This window comes from Cricetulus griseus, chromosome 2, assembly GCF_003668045.3.
Source record: "Cricetulus griseus strain 17A/GY chromosome 2, alternate assembly CriGri-PICRH-1.0, whole genome shotgun sequence".
NCBI lineage: Eukaryota > Metazoa > Chordata > Mammalia > Rodentia > Cricetidae > Cricetulus > Cricetulus griseus.
This window is the reverse complement of record NC_048595.1, coordinates 322,759,555-322,778,703: the sequence shown is the minus strand read 5'-3', so window position 1 is coordinate 322,778,703 and position 19,149 is coordinate 322,759,555. Positions and strand designations below refer to the sequence as shown.

At 38.2% G+C, this 19,149-nt stretch overlaps 1 protein-coding gene across 8 annotated transcripts in view; it reads right to left on the bottom strand.

Moving 5' to 3' along the window:
* Adamts6 (ADAM metallopeptidase with thrombospondin type 1 motif 6) overlaps nucleotides 1-19,149 on the bottom strand; it is a 229,077-nt gene that overhangs the window by 11,384 nt on the left and 198,544 nt on the right. For 7 of the 8 annotated variants that reach the window (XM_027401535.2, XM_027401534.2, XM_027401538.2 and 4 more), the window contains 3 exons: nucleotides 18,552-18,756; nucleotides 6,780-6,956; nucleotides 3,787-3,943 (listed from right to left, as the gene is read on the bottom strand). In XM_027401535.2, coding sequence (XP_027257336.1) covers nucleotides 3,787-3,943; nucleotides 6,780-6,956; nucleotides 18,552-18,756 — 539 coding nt within the window. Of the gene's footprint in view, nucleotides 1-3,786; nucleotides 3,944-6,779; nucleotides 6,957-18,551; nucleotides 18,757-19,149 lie in introns of those variants that run through there. The other variant, XR_003482511.2, reaches the window with a different exon arrangement.

Genomic DNA, 19,149 nt, shown 5'->3' with positions numbered 1-19,149 from the left:
ACCATGTTAGTCTTCCTGCCACCATCCCTACTGAGTTTTGCTCCCTTTGTGGACAGAACTTTGTGGTATCCCTCCCATAGTCTCAGTGTCTGGCAAAGTAAATGGATTAGTGGCAAGAGGAATAAGTATGTTCTTTAAAAAACACTGTTTATAGTTATGCACTGTCTGCAGGGCTGACCAGCTCCAAACCCACGGTCATACATATGGCCCTGATTAATCTCAGTGGGCCACAAAACCAAATAAATAGACATGAGTGTGAGAGAGATTTGTGGGGAAGGAGAGTAAGCAGAATTGATAGGTAAGTGGGGGTGAGAGTAATCAGTATCCAAGGTGTGTGTGTGTGTGTGTGTGTGTGTGTGTGTGTGTGTGTGTGTATGTGTGTGTGGTGAATGTGTATGTAAAATGGTAAAAGAAAACAAAACAAAAAACCCTATCACACTGAAGATGGATTACATCTAAAAATAAAACAACTTTACTACAATGTTAATGTAATAGTTTACTCTAGATGGTGGATGTTCACTGAAGAATTCTTTCAACTTTGTTGTGTACTTGAAACTTTATCATTTTCATAATAAAATATTGACTAGGTGAGCAACCATTGTCTAAACCTTGGTAGGTAAAACAATTCTCAAGGTTTTAATTACAGACCATTTTATCCATAGCACCCTATGTAAGGACTATGTTTTAGATCCCAAGAGATCACTCCTAACTACTCTGTAGTGGCCTTCCAGTAGCTTCTCATGGGGCGTCAATGGAGCCTGACTCTCCTGATAAGCACAATCCTTTCTACTCTCCATAAGTAACAAGAAGCTGGTCTTTGTGATTTTTCTAAGACGCCCATTTTATCTCTCGGATCTGACCCCCAAACCAGGTCATTATGTTTGTGTAAAAACCCTCTCTTGACATCCATGGCATCTGCCCATCCCTTCCCTTGTGGGTGACTATGATGGTTTGAAAGAGAATGGCCCTTAAAGGAGTGCCACTACTAGGAGGTGTGGCCTTGTTGGAGTAGGTGTGGCCGTATTGGAGGAAGTATGTCACTGTTGGGGTGGGCTTTGAGGTCTCCGATGCTCAAGTTATGCCCAGCATCACAGTTCACTTCCTGTTGCCTGCAGATTAAGATGTAGATCTCTCAGCTCCTTCTGTAGCACCATGTCTGCCTGCATACCACCATATCCCACCATGATGATAGACTAAACCTCTAAAAATGTAAGCCACCCAAATTAAATGTTTTCTTTTGTAAGAGTTGCCATGGACATGGTGTCTCTTCACAGCAACAGAAACCATAACTGAGACTGTGACAACTTTTGATTTGAGTCAAATACTGTCTTCACTTTTCTGAATACACCTTGGATTTCTCCAATGATACATTACAGCTGGCTCACATACAAATTAGTCTATGCAGGCTGCCTTGATCCAAAAGGTTAAAGTCATTGATCTTCATTAGAGTATACCTTAGAATTTCATAAACTGCTTCACATAACACATCCTTCCTTTCTTTTTAAATTATAAAAAAATAGCTGGAAGTGGAGGCATACTCCTATAATCCCAGTTTGGAAGACTGTGGTAAAAAGATCATGAATGCTAGGTCAGCATGTGCTAAAAAAAAGAATAACACATAAGCATAGTGGAAATAGACATGCTTCAAGGCTTTGCCAAATCTCAGTTCAAACCCTGTCTTCTGTATCTAATACTTTCTAGACTTGTAATCTGAGAAAATTACCATCTTTCTTTGTGCTTCCATGCCTCAGTATCTTTGTCGGCAATAATATGTCTCAAAAGATTATTGTAAAACTTGTATGATGTTATACAGACATATAATACAGAAAGATTGCTATGTATACGACATAAATAGAATTAAAGGATCAACTATACAGAGTAGTTTAATGGATTAGTTCCATCTTCTCTCCTGCTTAACCTTTCATTTTCCAATTCTGAAATAAAAACAGACCTTTTAAACTCAAGAGATGGGTTGCTAATAACTTATAATGAAGGAAAGTGAATGAATGAATGCCACAGCCTCATTGAAGAGAGATTTTTTAAAAATTAAGATCACTTAAAAGACACCTATTTTCAAGACAATTGCTTCTGTTTGCTATACATTTTGAATACTTTCCAAGAATGGAAATTTCCAGGATGTACCTTATTATAGGAACAACAACAAAAGTAGATGGCATTAGAGCTAGAGGTTTGCACATTAAAATTATTTTTAAATTACTGTGAGATATGGCTATACTACTCTAAAAAGGTAACTACATTATAACAAATACACAGTCTGGAGCCTTAGACAAACAAACAGACCTTTGCCAAAGTTGCAAGGCCTCTGTATACCTCACACAAGATGATCATCATCCTCAAAACAAAATCCCAAAGAAACTTTAAAATCAGGAACATTTTAAAACAGGATGTTTTAGAACATCCTCAAACTGGATAGAGCTGACTTACAGGAACGGATATCTATTGAAGAAGTTTACAAGTATTTCATTTTCATTAGAAAATTATCAACAAATTATCGGACTTTACGTTTTTTAAGTAGAACATATAGCTGGATCTCTAAATAATTTAAATCCATGGCACCATGGATATATATATATATATATATATATATATATATATATCCTGTACATATATTTTATATAAGAAGGAAGTCTGAAATTCTGACTGTGTCAAATTTATCTTTATATTCTGGATAACATCTGAAATCTCACACATAGTACCATTCAAGACATTTTGAATGACACCTGCATGGATAAAGTACTTTTACTTAAATGAAAGATAAAATTCAGGATTTTTGCTAGCATCTGCTATTAATAAAGGGAATTCTCAGGTGGTGGTGGCACACGCCTTTAATCCCAGCACTCAGGAGGTAGAGGCCAGTAGATCTCTGTAAGTTTGAGGCCAGACTGGTCTACAGAGTGAGTTCCAGGACAGCCTGGAACTATAGACAGAGAAACCCTGTCTCAGAAGAAGAAAAAAGGAAAGATATTTCAAAGAATAAAAACCCTTGTCCTCGTTTATTAACATTCATATAGTTATTTTTCTCTTCTCCACAAGGAGAAACTGTCATTTAAAATACACCCTTTCAAATATATGCTTTCATTATATGTATCATTAAAAACTAATACTGATTTGTTTGTTCGTTTTGGTTTTTGGTGTTTTGAGATAGGGCTCTATAGAGCCCTGGCTGTCCTGGAACTCACTGTGTAGACCATGCTGACTTTGAACTCAGAGATCACCTGCCTGTGTCTCCTGAGTACTGTGATTAAAGGTGTGTGCCATCATGTCTAGTTTACAAGAATTAAGTCTTGATAGTAATTTCCAAAAAGAACCAAAAGTTTTTCATTTTTACTGGTTTGTGTATGTGTGTGTGCTCATTTTGTTTTGTATCCTTGGCTTTTTGAAGAGAGTCTCACTCAGTAGCCTAAGTTGGTCTGAACTCACAAGTAACCCCCATTGCCTTGACCTTGTGGCAATCCATGTGTATCAGGCATGCTGGAAGGTCAGTGAGAACACTAAGTTAGACATGGCAGTAGAGATATCCACTGTGACATCTCATTTGATAGACAAGAAAACTTCACTCCAGATGTTGAATGACTTAGTGCTAAACACATAGTGAAGAATCAGGAAAGAACAGTTTTCCTGATTATAGGAAGGCACACATAACAGCTTTCATAAATGCTTGGAACAAGCTATACCCTGATTGTGCCTTGTGAGACCCTTCAAATGCAGGGGACAGTAGAGGTGAGTCACAGAAACTCAATCAAACCCTTTCCAAGGGACACTCACCTTCAGTACTGGAGATTGGAGTACTGTCACATTTACTTTCACACTGCTGCATGGATGGAGGCCGAACAGTTTCTGGACAGTCAACAGATGCCTGACCAGTATAGGAGAGACACTGGACAGTTCGCATTTGCTGTCCAAGGCCACACTGAGCAGAGCACTAAATTCAAAGATACAAAACAACGAAGTATTGATTTTTACAATGTTTATCAGATACTATTTTAATTATTGTACATATTAATTTTAAAATCTATATGCAATTATTATTGACAGGTGTATGACTGGTTTGTTTCACTCTGGAATTTGTTTAAAACGCAAGGATTACATTATTGCCCTAGAAAACTGAAGTGGTATAGTACTCAGAAGACAATGGATGGTAATTTCTTGGGCTATCATAACTACTCCATTACAAGGGAATAAAGAGAAAATCCTACAGAGGAAGTAAAATACGCAGCAATTCTCAGGCTGCAACTGACTTTGGGTTGTTGTTTATTATAGGTATTCACATCCAGCTTGATGACCCAATCAAGCACTCTGAATCTAATCAAAATGTTAGTTGAGTACAGCAGTGATGAATTCGAGAGCTGCTCAGTGTGGCTCAGTGAGCAAAAGCTCTTATCCCACAAGCCTGAATACCTGAGTTTTATTCTTGGAACCCGCATAAAGGCGGAAGGAGACAATCAACTCCAGAAAGTTGTCCTGTGGCCTCTACACACTCACTGTGGCACATGCGTGTGCATACACACACACACACACACACACACACACACACACACACACACACACACACAAAATCATGCACACAATAATATAAATAAAAATTTTAAAAAAAGTTTGTGTAAGTACCTTGAATTTCCTAAGGAATTATCAGCCACATACACCTTAGAAATATTCTATGTTAACCTGTTAGAATACTTCTCTCTCTTTTTCCTCCTCTTTTACATGAAGGTAATTACCACCTGGTTTAAAATACATCTCACAACAACATGTCTGTATAGAACCTTCAATAGTATAATATCAATTATGTACCATAAACTCACTGTGAAACATTTTGTTAATAATGAATGTTAGCAATGTAATGCTTAATTTTGTCAGGCATATTCCACTAGAGAATTTGTAAGTTAAACTAAGTGCTTAAGTAGAGATACAAAGCTTTGACTGTTTTATGATCTTACTTTTTCCCATATGCCTGGGCACAGAGCAAGTGTTTCCATAGACTGTAGGATACTGAACATTTTCCAGGCAAAACACAAAAGGAGTATAGATACTACTGTGCTCCATGAGAATTAGCTACCTAGAAATCCATTTTTTTCTTTTATATGTGGTGTGTGTGTGTGTGTGTGTGTGTGTGTGTGTGTGTGTGTGTGTTGATATCGGAAATCTCCTTAGTAGCTCTCTGCTTTATTTTATGAGACAGTATGTCTCATTAAGCCTGGAGCTCACTGATTCAGCTAGACTAGCTGGTTTGCAAATGCCAAGGATCCTTCTGTCTCCTCGTCTCCCATTGTTGAGGTTTCAGACACACACCCCCATATCTGAATTTTTCACAAGGGTGCTGGGGTTAGAACTCAGGTTCTTGCATACATTGCAACCACTTTACATACTGAGCAACTGCCCCAGACCCTAGCAATTTCCTTCCTGTGATATTATTTTTGTTAAAGAGAGTCACCTTATATAGTACATTCTGACCTTGATTTCAAGTCTCCTGTCTTAGCCTCCCAAATGTTGGAATTATAGATATGAGTGACCACACATAGCTGAGTATTATTTTCTTAATGTGGCTTAATAGATTTCCTCTTTGACATTTAGAAGAACAGTATTTAATTTCCATTTTATATAAAATATAGCAATTTGGTTTTCTTTCAAATTATTTTTTACTTGATAGAATTGCATTTATTTATCATGAATGGTCTGACATTTAAAAAATACATACACATATATACTGTATAATGACAAAATTTTGTTAATTAATATAGGTATCATTTCACATAATTATTTTAGTGATGATAACCAACTTGTTTTTTAATAGAATTTAACAATACCAATAGCAAGATAACACAAATTAACAAAATATATGTGTATATATATCTATATATATATATACACACACACACACACACATATATGGAATGAAGGAATGAAAGTAGGAACTGGGCCACTAAGAAGGTTCAAAGTATAAAGGGGTTAGCTGACAAGTCTAATGACCTGAGTTTGATCCTCAGCATGCCTGTCACATACAACAAATTAATGTTTCTTTACTATTGAAAAAAGAAAAGTAGAAATAGAAAAATAAAATGAAAATGAGCTTGATATAAAATATATAAGAAACAGCTAAAAGTGTTGTATACTGTTTCCTAATTCACAGTATCCATCAGAGAAAAGTAATCTGAAGTGTAAGCATTAATTTTTGTATCATATCAATCACAGCACTATTTTACTTAAGGCCTCAAAAACTTCCCTGTGAGGTTAGAAGGAATTTTCTACTTTATGAGTGGGAAAATTAAGACATTGGTATTAACCGATTCATTACTGAATTAGTTGAGAACTAGTATTGGAATGCATTGGTTTGTTTACACTTCTGCTTATTGAGTCCGGCTGACTTTGAACTTGAAATGGTAGGATCCAAAGAACAAGTGAGTTTGGGATATTTGGGGCTTGGATGGTAGTGCATGCCTATGTCCCTGTTAACAGGTTGAAGCATGAGGATTGTGATCTTGAAGACAGTATGGCCCATACAGAGTTTTGACCCTGTCTTAAAAACCCCCAAACGATAACAGTAATAATGATAGCAATAGAGTGGAATGCTTCCAGGTGTGGAGAAATGTGGTCAAGCATGTGTGTGCCCACAGTTGGTCCCAATGGCTTGCATAGTTTCACAGGGAAATCTCATACTTAGGGTTCCCATGAGCGTCCTTCCTCCTGTCTGGACCCCCACAATAATCACATCAGAAAGCTCAGGCTTATATCTCAAAGGGTCCCAAGTTTGAATGCCATACCTGGCCCCAGTCTCCTGTCACCCAGCGGGGAGGAGGACAGCGGCCCAGACTGCAGCGGATGCGAGCAGGAGGCTTGCTCTCCTCTGGACATTGTGCAGCTGGGAATGTTTTAGAAAGGTCACTGCTCTTGCATAGAACAATCCGATGCTTGAATCCTGGACCACATTTTGGAGTACACTGGAAATAAAAACAAATATTGAATAACAACAGTTCAAACACAGAAAAATGTGAAGAGACTATTGAAGTAAATGGGAATATATATACAATGCACACTATAAGAAAAAGCTCCCAGTTATAAAGCTCCTTCAACAGTTTAAGGGGAAGTACTTTAATCTTTTCCCCAAGGTCTTTAAGAGCTAAATTCAATGTTTGCTTTTCTTGGCTAACATTTTCTTCTTTTATTAGGGATAGGCTTATTCCTCCACTCTTCCCCAGCCTTGGCCTCCTTCAGCTGTGATAAGAGTCTGCGGAGCTTTGGAATGTGGAAGCCTACTTGCTGGGTGTAGTCTTTGAAAGGGAACTTTTTTTGTTATTAGTAGACCACAAGAACGTGTCTTTGTGGAGCAAGCTAGTGGTGGAGTAGATCAGCTATTCCAGTGTTGTAGTCAAGAATTCATGGCTGTACAAATACCTCTGGACTTCTCCCTGTCACAAACATTAAAAATTGGGGGTCTGCTCATCATACTGACAATGACACTTCTTCCAATGTCACAGATCTTTTCCTTTCCCTGTTTCTAAATGCCTTTTTAAGTTACCTACTTACTGCAGTGGCTGACTGAAGTTCTACGGTTCTCTGGACCCTTCCTCCAAATCCTCATCTTCCTCTCAGTCAATTGAGGACTTATACACATGTGTGAGCTGTTATTTGTATCTTTCATCCAAACGTGTTTCCCGATTCTATAGCAGTTGTTCTCAACCTGTGGGTCACAACCCTTTGACAAACCTCTTATCTCTAAAAATATTTACACTATGATCCACAAAAGCAGCAAAATTACAGATATGATGTAGCAATGAAATAATTTGATGGTTGTGGGGTCATCATAACATAAGGAATTGTATTAATGGGAGCAACATTAGGAAGGTTGAGAACCACTGCTCTATAGAATGGAATTGAAGAATGGGACATAAAAGAAAATGAGAGTATCCATATTCAAAAGGCCTGTATTCTTATGTGAGAGACAGGCATGTGAAGACAAGGTTAATGCCACATATTATGAGAGTGGGTGTAGAAAATAAATTCCTGTGTGCTTTATCATCATTGGCTTTTGACTGGTTTTATTAAGTATAGTCTTTGAGCCTGGTATATTGGCATAGAAAAGGAGAAAATATTGAAGTTTTTATTTTTAGATTAAAAAAGTCAAGGGTTCTATATATTCTCTTTATCACAATCCAGTAGTAGAATGCACTTCCTCCAACTTAGAAAAAAGGCTCATCAAGATGTATTTTCAAGGACAACATTCAGCTCTTCTAAGATCTCTCCAGAGGAGGCAAGGGTTAGGAATTAAAGTCAAGAGACAAAAATCTTGCTTTCTTACTCATTTTTCAGCCAGACAAACACCCTTATATCCCTACTACTGCCTAGCTTTTCCCTTACAACCCACCAGGTCTCATTACTACAGCTCATTCACCCTGGTGACTTGTCTCATCCCTACCACTGTGTAGACAGCATCTCCCACACACCGTTCTACTACTGCTTCTGCTTCCTGCCTTTATGAGCTGCAAAAGCAAGGCAGCTCATGAGGGGCCCTGAGGATAAAGGGAACTACTGTCCATTTCTGCTCATTCTTTTTCCATTTGATCTTCGTCAAAAGCTGAGAAGTGTTCACACATTCTTATACACTGGGTCTCAGCCCTACAGAGCTAGCCACAAACACTCCATGTCTATAGCCTTGACCATCAGCTCTGGTCTTTAAATATTGTACTACTTAGGCATGATAATAAATTTTAAAAAATCACTTACAAGAAAAAACTGAAGGCAGGGATACCACTTAGAACAGGGTCATTCAGAGTGTAACTGCCCAGCAATCCTGATCATGCAATCAGAGGAGGGAGCAGAAAGAGCAGGGGAGTTTTCAAGGGTGTGTCAAAAGAAAACAGGATACCTTTTTGAAAAGGCTGCCTTCAAAAGAGATTGAACGTTGCCTGCTCTTCTCCACAGCCCCCCCCCCCCAACACACACACACCAGAGTTCTCCTCCTCTGAGGCCCAGGGCTTGTGCTTTGCTCTTCAGCTGCTTGCATACTGACTCTTTGGTGCTGTTTATCTTTCCTTCCATTAACCCATTAAGGGGAGAACTAGGCTTCTGGATAAGGAAGGAAAGGGAAGCCTGTCTTTGCTAAATAAACAGGAATGGCAACATAATGTCAATAAAGATGGAGTTCAACTAGACAGTAATGTCTGCACTTCCTAAGTTATGCTCTGTCCCTGATAGTTTTCCTAGGTCATCTGGGGAGAAATAATAGCAGCTACTAATGCTTTCTCTACAGTGCTAATCACAACATGTGCACCCCACTTGCCAGCACTTCTTTCCCTTGAGCTTTTGATTCAGTTATCATAAACAAGACATCAGAAATATGAATGACTAATGTGTCCTCAGCATGCATGTCTGACTGCAGGCAGCCTCCAGGGATGCCTCTGAGCTTTTCAATGCCATCAGAGAATATCACTTCAAAGATGAAAAAGAATAAAAATTCCAAGGAAGTGTAAGTATGATCAGTGTGAAATTATATTTTACTGATATGCTTCCATTTCAAACACCATTTAAAGATTCCCTTCTTCAAGGTGATTGTATTTGGTTATTTCATCTGAAAACAAAAATGTGACGACAATGTGAAATGAACCTATTTTTGTTTTTCTTTTTTTTTATTAATTCAAATTAGGAACAAGCTTGCTTCACATGCCAATCCCTTCTCCCTCTCCCTCACCAGCCCCCCTCCATGGGGGCTCTCCAAAGTCCACCACATCATCCTGGGCCGACCCTCCCCCATGTGTCCAAGCCGAGAGTGCATCCCTTCATGTGGGATGGGCTCTCAAAGTCCCTTCTTATACCAGGGAAAATTCTGATCCACTACCAGGGATAGGGTGCCGAGGTCTCCTCATTGACATCCACGTTCAGAGGTCTGGATCATTCCCGTGTGCTGGCCTCCCAGACAGCAGTCTGGGGTCCATGTGCCCCTCCTTGTTCAGACTAGCTGTTTCTATGGGTTTCACCAGCCTGGTCCCAACCCCTTTGATCTTCATTCCTCCCTCTCTGCAACTAAGTTCCAGAGTTCAATTCAGTATATAGCTGTGGGTGTCTGCCTCTGCTTCCATCAGCCACTGGATAAGGGCTCCTCATGCTCCCAGTTAGCTCAGGAGATTCTTCCCCTTCCCACTCTCCGGGGTCCATGAATTTTTCTCTTAGAGTCCTTCTTGTTTCCTACTTCACTTGGTGATGAGGATTGTAGGCTAGTGATCCTTTGCTCTATGTCTAAAATTTATATATGAGTGAGTACATACCATGTTTATCTTTTTGTGACTGGGTTACCTTACTCAGGATGGTTTTTTCTAGTTCTATCCATTTGCCTGCAAATTTCAAGATTCCATTGCTTTTTTTCTGCTGATTAGTACTCCATTGTGTAAATGTACCACATTTTCTCTATCCATTCTTCAGTTGAGAGGCATCTAGATTGCTTCCAGGTTCTGCCTATTACAAACAATGCTGCCATGAACACGGTTAACATATGTCCTTATTGTATGAATGTGCATTATTTGGGTATATGCCCAAGAGAGGAACTGCTGGATCTTGAGGTAGACTGATTCCCATTTTCCTGAGCAACTGAGATACTGACTTCCATAGTGGTCTTACAAGTTTGCACTCCCACCAGCAATGGAGGAGTGTTCCTTTCTCTCCACATCCTCTCCAGCATAGACTCTCATTGGTGTTTTTGATTTTAGCCATTCTGACAGGTGTAAGATGGTATCTCAGAGTTGTTTTAAGTTGCATTTCTCTGATGGCTAAGGATTTTGAGCACTTTCTTAAGTACCTTTCAGCCATTTTAGATTCCTCTGTTGATAATTCTCTATTTAGTTCTGCACCCAACTTTTTAATTTCATTGATTTGTGTTTTGGTGGCTAGCTTCTTGAATTCATTGCATATTTTGGAAATTAGGCCTCTGTCAGATGTGGGGTTGGTGAAGATCTTTTCCAATTCTGTGGGCTGTCATTTTGTCTTACTGATTGTGTCCTTTGCCTTACAGAAGCTTCTCAATTTCAGGAGGTCCCATTTATTAATTGTAGATCTCAATGTCTGTGCTACTGGTGTTATGTTCAGGAAGCAGTCTCCTGTACCATTCGCTCAAGGGTATCTCCCACTTTCTCTTCTAGAAGGTTCAGTGTGGTTGGATTTATGTTGAGATCTTTGATCCATTTAGACATAAGTTTTGTGCATGGTGATAGATACAGATCTATCTGCAATTGTCTGCATGTCCAAATCCAGTTATGCCAGCAGCATTTGTTGAAGATGCTTTATTTTTCCCATTGTATAGATTTAGCTACTTTGTCAAAAATCAGGTGTTCCAAGGTGTGTGGGTAAATATCAGGGTTTTCAATTCAATTCCATTGGTCCATCTGTCTATTTTTGTGCCAATACCAAGCTGCTTTCAGGACTATGGCTCTATAATAGAGCTTGAAGTCAGGGATGGTGATGCCTCTAGAAGTTCCTTTATTATACAGGGTTGTTTTGGCTATCCTGGGTTTTTTGTTTTTCCATATAAAGTTGAGTATTGTCCTTTCAAGGTCTGTGAAGAACTATGTTGGGATTTTGATGGGTATTTGGGTGAATCTGTAGATTGCTTTTGGCAAGATTGCCATTTTTTACTATGTTGATCCTACTTATCCAAAAGCATGGGAGATCTTTCCATTTTCTGCTATCTCCTTTAGTTTCTTTCTATAAAGACTCGAAGTTCTTACGGTACAAGTCTTTCACTTCTTTGGTTAGTGTTACCCCAACATATTTTATGTTGTTTGTGGCAACTGTAAAGGGTGATGTTTCTCTGATTTCTTTCTCATTGCATTTATCATCTGTGTATAGTAGGGCTACTGATTTTTTTTTTTTTTAGTTAATTTTGTATCCTGCTATTTGCTGAAGGTGTTTATCAGCTGTAAGAGTTCCCTGGTAGAGTTTTATGGGTCACTTATGTAAACTATCATATCATCTGCAAATAGTCAAAGTTTGACTTCTTTTCCAATTTGTATCCCTTTGATCTCCTTTTGTTGTCTTATTGCTCTAGCTAGAACTTCAAGTACAATATTGAAGATTTTTGAGAGAGTGGACAGCCTTGTCTTGTTCCTGATTTTAGAGGAATTGCTTTGAGTTTATCTCCATTTAGTTTGATGTTGCTGTTGGCTTGGTGTATATTGCTTTTATCATGTTTAGATATATTCTTGTTATTCCTGTTCTCTACAAGATCTGTATCATGAAGGAATGTTGGATTTTGTCAAAGGCTTTTTCAGCATCTAGTGAGATGATCATGTGGTTTTTCTTTTTCAGTTTGTTTATATGTTAATTACATTGATGGATTTTTGTATGTTGAACCATCCTTGCATCCCTGGGATGAAGCCTACTTGATCATGGTGGATGATTTTTCTGATGTGTTCCTGGATTCGATTCGTCAATATTTTGTTGAGTATTTTTGCATCAATGTTCATGAGGGATATTGGTCTGTAGTTCTCTTTTTTAGTTGTATCTTTGTGTGGCTTGGGTATCAAAGTTATTGTAGTTTCGTAAAAAGAGTTTGGCAATGTCCCATCTGCTTCTATTGTGTGGAACATTTTGAGGAGTACTGGTATTAGCTCTTGTTTGAATTTCTGGTAGAATTCTGCAGTGAAGCCGTCTGGCCCTGGGATTTTTTTGGTTGGGAGGCTTTTGATGACTGCTTCTATTTCATTAGGGGTTATAGGTCGATTTAAACTGCTTATCTGTTCTTGGTTTAATTTTGGTAAGTGATATCTATCCACAAAATTGTCCATTTCCTTTAGATTTTTGAATTTTGTGGAGTGCAGGTTTTCAAAGTATGACCTGATGATTCTCTGGATTTCCTCAGTGTCTGTTGTTATATCCCCCTTTTCATTTTTGATGTTTGTCTATCTTGTTGATCTTCTCAAAGTACCAACTCTTTGTTTCATTGATTCTTTGTAATGTTTTCCTAGTTTCTACTTTATTGATTTCAGCCCTCAGTTTGATTATTTCCTGGTGTCTACTCCTCCTTGGTGAGTTTGCTTCTTTTTGCTCTAAAGCTTTCAGTTGTTCTGTCAATTCTCTAGTGTGACTATTCTCCAGTTTCTTCATGTGGGCACTTAGTACTATGAACTTTCCTCTTAGCACTGCTTTCAAAGTGTCCCATAAGTTTGGGTATGTTGTGTCTACATTCTCATTAAATTCTAGGAAGTCTTCAATTTTTTTTTTTTATTTATTCCTTGACCCAGGAATGGTGCAATTGGGTGTTATTCAATTTGCATGAGTTTGTAGGTTTTCTGCAATTTGTATTGCTAACTTTAAAGCATGGTGGTCTGATAAGATACAGGGGGTTATTTCATTTTTTTTTGTATCTGTGGAGGTTTGCTATGTTGCCAAGTATGTGGTCAATTTTAGAGAAGGTTCCATGTGGTGCTGAGAAGGTGTATTCTTTTGTGTTTGGATGGAGCGTCTGTAGATGTCTGTAGATCCCAACTGGGTCATAACTTCTGTTAGATCCTTTGTTTCTTTGTTAAGTTTATGTCTGGTGGTCCTGTCTAGTGGTGAAAACGGGATGTTGAAGTCTCCTACTGTAAGTGTGTGTGGTTTTATGAATGGTTTGAGCTTTATTAATGGTTCTTTTACAAATGTGGGTGCCTTTGTATTTGGGGCATAGATGTTCAGGATTGAGACCTCATCTTGATGGACTTTTCCTGAGATGAGTATGAAATACCCTTCTTCATCTCTTTTGATTGATTTTAGTTTGAAGTCTAATTTGTTAGATATTAGGATTGCTATACCAGCTTGTTTCTTGGGTCCATTGATTGGAAAATCTTTTGCCAACCCTTTACTCTGAGGCAACACCTGTCTTTGAAGTTGAGATGTGTTTCTTGTATACAGCAGAAGGATGGATTCTGTCTTCGTATCCATTCTCTTAGCCTATATCTTTTTATGGGGAGGTTAAGACCATTGACATTGAGGGATATTAATGTCCATTGATTGTTGGTTCTTGTTTATTTTGGATTTATTGTTGGTGGTATCATTATGTGTGGATTTCACCACCCTCCTGTTTCTTTTCGTGTTTGGTAAAGTTGGATTATCTATTGCTTTTTTCTTTTCTTTTCTTTTCTTTTTTTTTTTTTTTTTTTTTTTTTTTTTTTTTTTTTTTTTTTTTGGTGAGTTGGCGTTTTCCTTACAGAACTTTCTGTAGAGCTGGATTTGTGGATACGTATTGTTTAAATCTGGTTTTGTCTCCATCTATAGTAATTGAAAGTTTTGCTGGGTACAGTAGTCTGAGTTGGCATCCATGTACACTAATGTGTACAAACACATTAGTGTTTGTACAACATCTATCCAGGACCTTATGGCTTTCAAAGTTTTTATTGAGAAGTCAAGTGTAATTCTGATAGGTCTGCCTTTAGATGTTAATTGGCCTTTTTCCTTTGCTGCTCTGAATATTTTCTCTTTATTCTGTAACTTTGGTATTGTGAATATTATGTGATGAGGGGACTTCTTTTTGTGGTCTAGTCTATTTGGTGTTCTGTAAGCTTCTTGTACTTTCATAGGCGTATCCTTCTGTAGGTTGGAGAAGTTTTCTTCTATGATTTTGTTGAATATGTTTTCTGTACCTTTGAGCTGTATTTCTTCACCTTCTTCTATACCTATTATTCTTAGGTTCGACCTTTTCATGGTGTCCCATATTTCCTGGATATTTCGTGTTAGGGATTTGTTGGACTTGAGATTTTCTTTGGTTGATGACTGTATATCCTCTAGAGAATCTTCAACAACTGAGATTCTCTCTTCCATCTCTTGTATTCTATTGGTTATACTCACATCCTTAGTTCCTGATCGTTTACCCAGCCTTTGTATTTCCAGCATCCCCTCATTCTCTGTTTTCTTTATTGCTTCTATTTCAGCTTTCATGCCTTGAACTGTTTCGAGTGCTTCCTTCACTGGTTTGATTGCTTTTTCTTGGCTTTCTTTAAATTCTTTAAGAGAATTACTTATTTCTTGAATTTTGTTTGTTTTTTCTTCTATTTCTTTAAGAGATTTTCTTGTTTCCTCTTTAAGGGTCCGGAACATCTTCATAAAGTAGATTTTTAGGTCTGTTTCTTCTTCCTTCTCTGTGTTGTGTTTTTCAGATCTTGCTATTGTGGAGTCCCTAGATTTTGGTGGTGTCATATTAGTCATTCGGTTGTTGAGTGTTTTCTTATTCTGTCTTCTTCCCATCTCTTCTTCCAGTGGGTGCAGGTGGGGTCTCTCTATCTCCTCTTGTCACCCTGTGGTGTATGTGGGCTAAGACTTCAATGTCTGTAGCTCTGGATGGTCTTGCCTCTCCTGGTAGTCTCCTCACTCAGCAGAGGTTGGGCCAGCAGAGGGGGAAGGAAGTTGTTTCTCTTTTAAGGATGATTTGATTAAACTTTTGTGCTCCTTTCCCTCTTTTCTCTCTTTTGTCTTTTTTTTTTTTTTTTTTTTCTTACTTGAGGTAGGAACTCACTCTGTAATCCAGGCTGATCTGGGACTTACTTATTATGTTGCACAGGTTGGCTTCAAACTCACAGCAATCCTCCTGCCTATGAGAATTGCAGGAATTACTGGCATGTGCACTACAATAGTTTGTGTTTATGTTCAGACTTTTTAAGCACCTCCCGCTTCTCTTCAAATTGTATGTCCTTCAATACTTAATTCCAACAAACTACAAAGGCTGCTGATCCCATTTCAGATTCCTCTTAAGAAAGGAAAACAGGGCAGTGAAATAGATGAGGAAAGACTTATACAAATGCCACCAAGTCAGCAGAGAAATCAATTCCCAAGGGTGGCAAAGGAGACTAAGTCCTTCTCAAAGATCTGAAGTCAACTAGAAGTGCCTGGAGCCACTGTCATAAATACTGAAGGTGACCTATGGCTCATTAGAATACCTAATGCATACTCTTGAATGAAGATTTCAAATGCAAAAGAGACATGGGGTGCATGAAGGTATTTGTGGAACTACATGTAACAGAACATATTCAAGAAAGCCCATACTATGCGAGTAACTCCAAAGTTCCATCTTTGGTATAACATTGCCACTGGGCTTCTAAATCTTTCTCTGCATGTGCCACTTCTTTTGGTAATATTATTCCTTTTTAACAAATTCTCTAGCTTTTCTTTTTACCCTCTACATGCCTCCTTCTAATTCTTTGTTTGTGGGTCACAAAAACCTGGAACCCCTGTGAAGGTGACCACAAACCCTGATATCAGTAAATATATCTCTAACCACCTCAGCTATGAATTTCCGTAATAGCTATGCATTCATACCTCACAATTCCCCATTATTAAACACTATCACATTGTACTCTAGTTACTAAATGAATATGTCTTATTTTCCTGGGCCCACTAGGTCTTTTCTTCTTTTTCCCCACAGTGCTGTCCCAAGAAGCATTCAATTATACTTATGGACTCAACACCCCAAAACTACTGAAGCCAAATATATGGTCTTCCAGTATGATTTTTTAAAGATTTTATTTATTTATTTATTTATTTATTTATTTATTATGTATACAACAGTCTGCTTCCATGTATATCTGCACACCAGAAGAGGGCACCAGATCTCATAACGGATGGTTGTGAGCAACCATGTGGTTGCTGGGAATTGAACTCAGGACCTCTGAAAGAGCAGTCAGTGCTCTTGACCTCTGAGCCATCTCTCCCGCCCTCGATTATGATTTTTATCATAACAGATTTGTCATCATTATTAGTCAACATCTATGCATTTCTCTAAGGATCCTTGGCATGGATTCACAACCATGCAAAATGGCTAGTATTATCAATGAACTTAGTTTTCAGGTGAATTTAGACATTCATGAACTCTCTGTGGGGGAAAAATCTGTTTTCTTTTCTATGATTACAGACTATATCATATCAATGTCTATATGCTTGACAGAAAGTAGGAATCCAAGTTAGGTGGGCAGAATGTGATTACAGAGACTGTAATACAGCCAGGCAACTTGAGAGAACACCCACATTCCTGCCAGAGATTCCATAAATAACTGCAACTGCTCAGAATTTTGCTTCCATGAACCATCTTTTTTGTTAGGAGAGGAGAAGGTTAAGCTCTTTCTATGTAACCTCGACTGGTCTGGAACTTGCTATGTAGGCCAGGCTGCTTCAAAGCTATAGAGATATGTCTGCCTCTGTCTCTCAGTTGCTGTCTCTCTCAAAGGTATGTGGCCACCAGTAGTCATTCTACTCATGGACTAATTTTAACAAAGGCCATTCAAGGTGTGAGGGACCAGTTACATACAGAGGTTCCCAAAGGAAAGGGAACCTCTTTAAGTCTTTTGGTTGCCTCTGTGAACTTAAGAGGACTCCTGAAAATGTTCAAAGCAAATAGCACAATGTTTCTAGCAGGATATTATAGAACGGAGTCTAATACACATCTGTTTTATTGACTTGAAAGAACTCTTTTTAGGTACCCATCCTCCTTAACATTAACTAATACTACAGAGGGATTCAGCTCTTCTATGGGAAATGTGAAAAGGGTATACAGCAGTGATTCTCAACATGTGGGTCTCAACCTCTTGAGGTCAAAAGGCTCTAATACATGGGTAGCCTAAGACTATCGGAAAACACAGATACTCACATAATGATTCATAACATTAGCAAAATTACAGTTATGAAGTAGCAACAAAAATAATTTTATAGTTGGAGCCACCACATGAGGAGCTGTATTAAAGGGTCACAGCATTAGGAAGGGTGAGAACCATTGTGACAGAGATATACACATACACACATGCCTGTGTATATCATGCATACTGATGGGTTAAAAGTTAGATGCCTAAAACCTTATTTTCCACAAGGTCATTTTTAAGTGCATTTGTATTATATCATTTTGTCAAGAAGTATGCCCCCATTTCATTTTAGTCAGATTACACATAATGATAACATAAATGAAGATATAATACTTATTTTACTTTTGGTATGTTATATCCCTCAGCTCCTTTTCTCTTCTCCAGATACAAAATAGAAGACATTAAAATTATTGTTTACCACCAAAACAGCCTAACTTTCTATATTGCAAGTTACAACTGATTTGTAAAGAACTCATACCTAAAATTATGTAGTAAGCTATTATAGTACTTAGAAAAATTAACTCTAAAAAATCTGGGTCTTCAAAATGAAACACCAGAAAAGGCATCTCTTGATCTCCAGTGTGTTTCAGGGTAAGAAAAGTTCTTGACCCCCCCCCTTTGAATTTCAGTTTTTAATTCCATATCACTAATGCTGAGCTTGTGGAGCACCCGTAAGAACAGCCCCTTAGAGTATCCATCATAATGCTATTTCAAATTCACTCTATAAGTAGTTAATTAAATTAATGATGAGTTTCTCATTGAGTTTTTTTTGCCCCCGAAGTCTCTTACCTCTGGACAAATAATAATAAAATATAATATGGCCAAATTCACTTTTAGGTAGTTCTCACATGTTAAGTCTAATCCCCATGTTCAGGTGTGCTTAAATATTAAATGCTTTGGTATTGATAACTAAGGCATCTCAAAACATGCAGCCCCAGATTTCCTTACTTCAGACCAGTCCAAAGCTACCCACTGAGGTGGACATGACTGGTTGTTGCAGGACTCTTTCTCCATAGGCCGGTGTGTTAAACAATCACTGTAGTCCAGAGTCTCCTCCTCAGATGGTCCAATCCTCCTGACGCAGAGCACAGCCCTTGTGCGCATCCCACCATCACAAGTCTTGCTGCACTCCAACCAGTCTCCAATGAACCATCTGAAGCAAGATGTGGAAGAGAGAAAACAGTGGCTTCAGTGCACTGAGGCTTCTAGCTGAGCAGCTTTTCCCTAGAAAAGCTGACAGCTCAGTGGGAGTTGATAGGACAATGTAAATGCAAAAGCCATTAAGCAAATCACTGTTTGCTGTCACTCAGTTGTCATCCAAAGTGCAATGTGTAGGCTTTGAAGCAAGCAGAAACTAGTTCAAACAAACAATGCACCGGTTGCTTCCAAACTTTTTGCTTTCTCTCTCTTTTAACATTAATTTCTGAAGATAAATTTTATCTCATAGGATTTCCACGAGGATTAAATTATATATTTAAAAGTTCTAAGACATGCTGGTGAATGTTTAACAACTGGTTATCCATGAGAGGGGCAGAGTTATGATTTG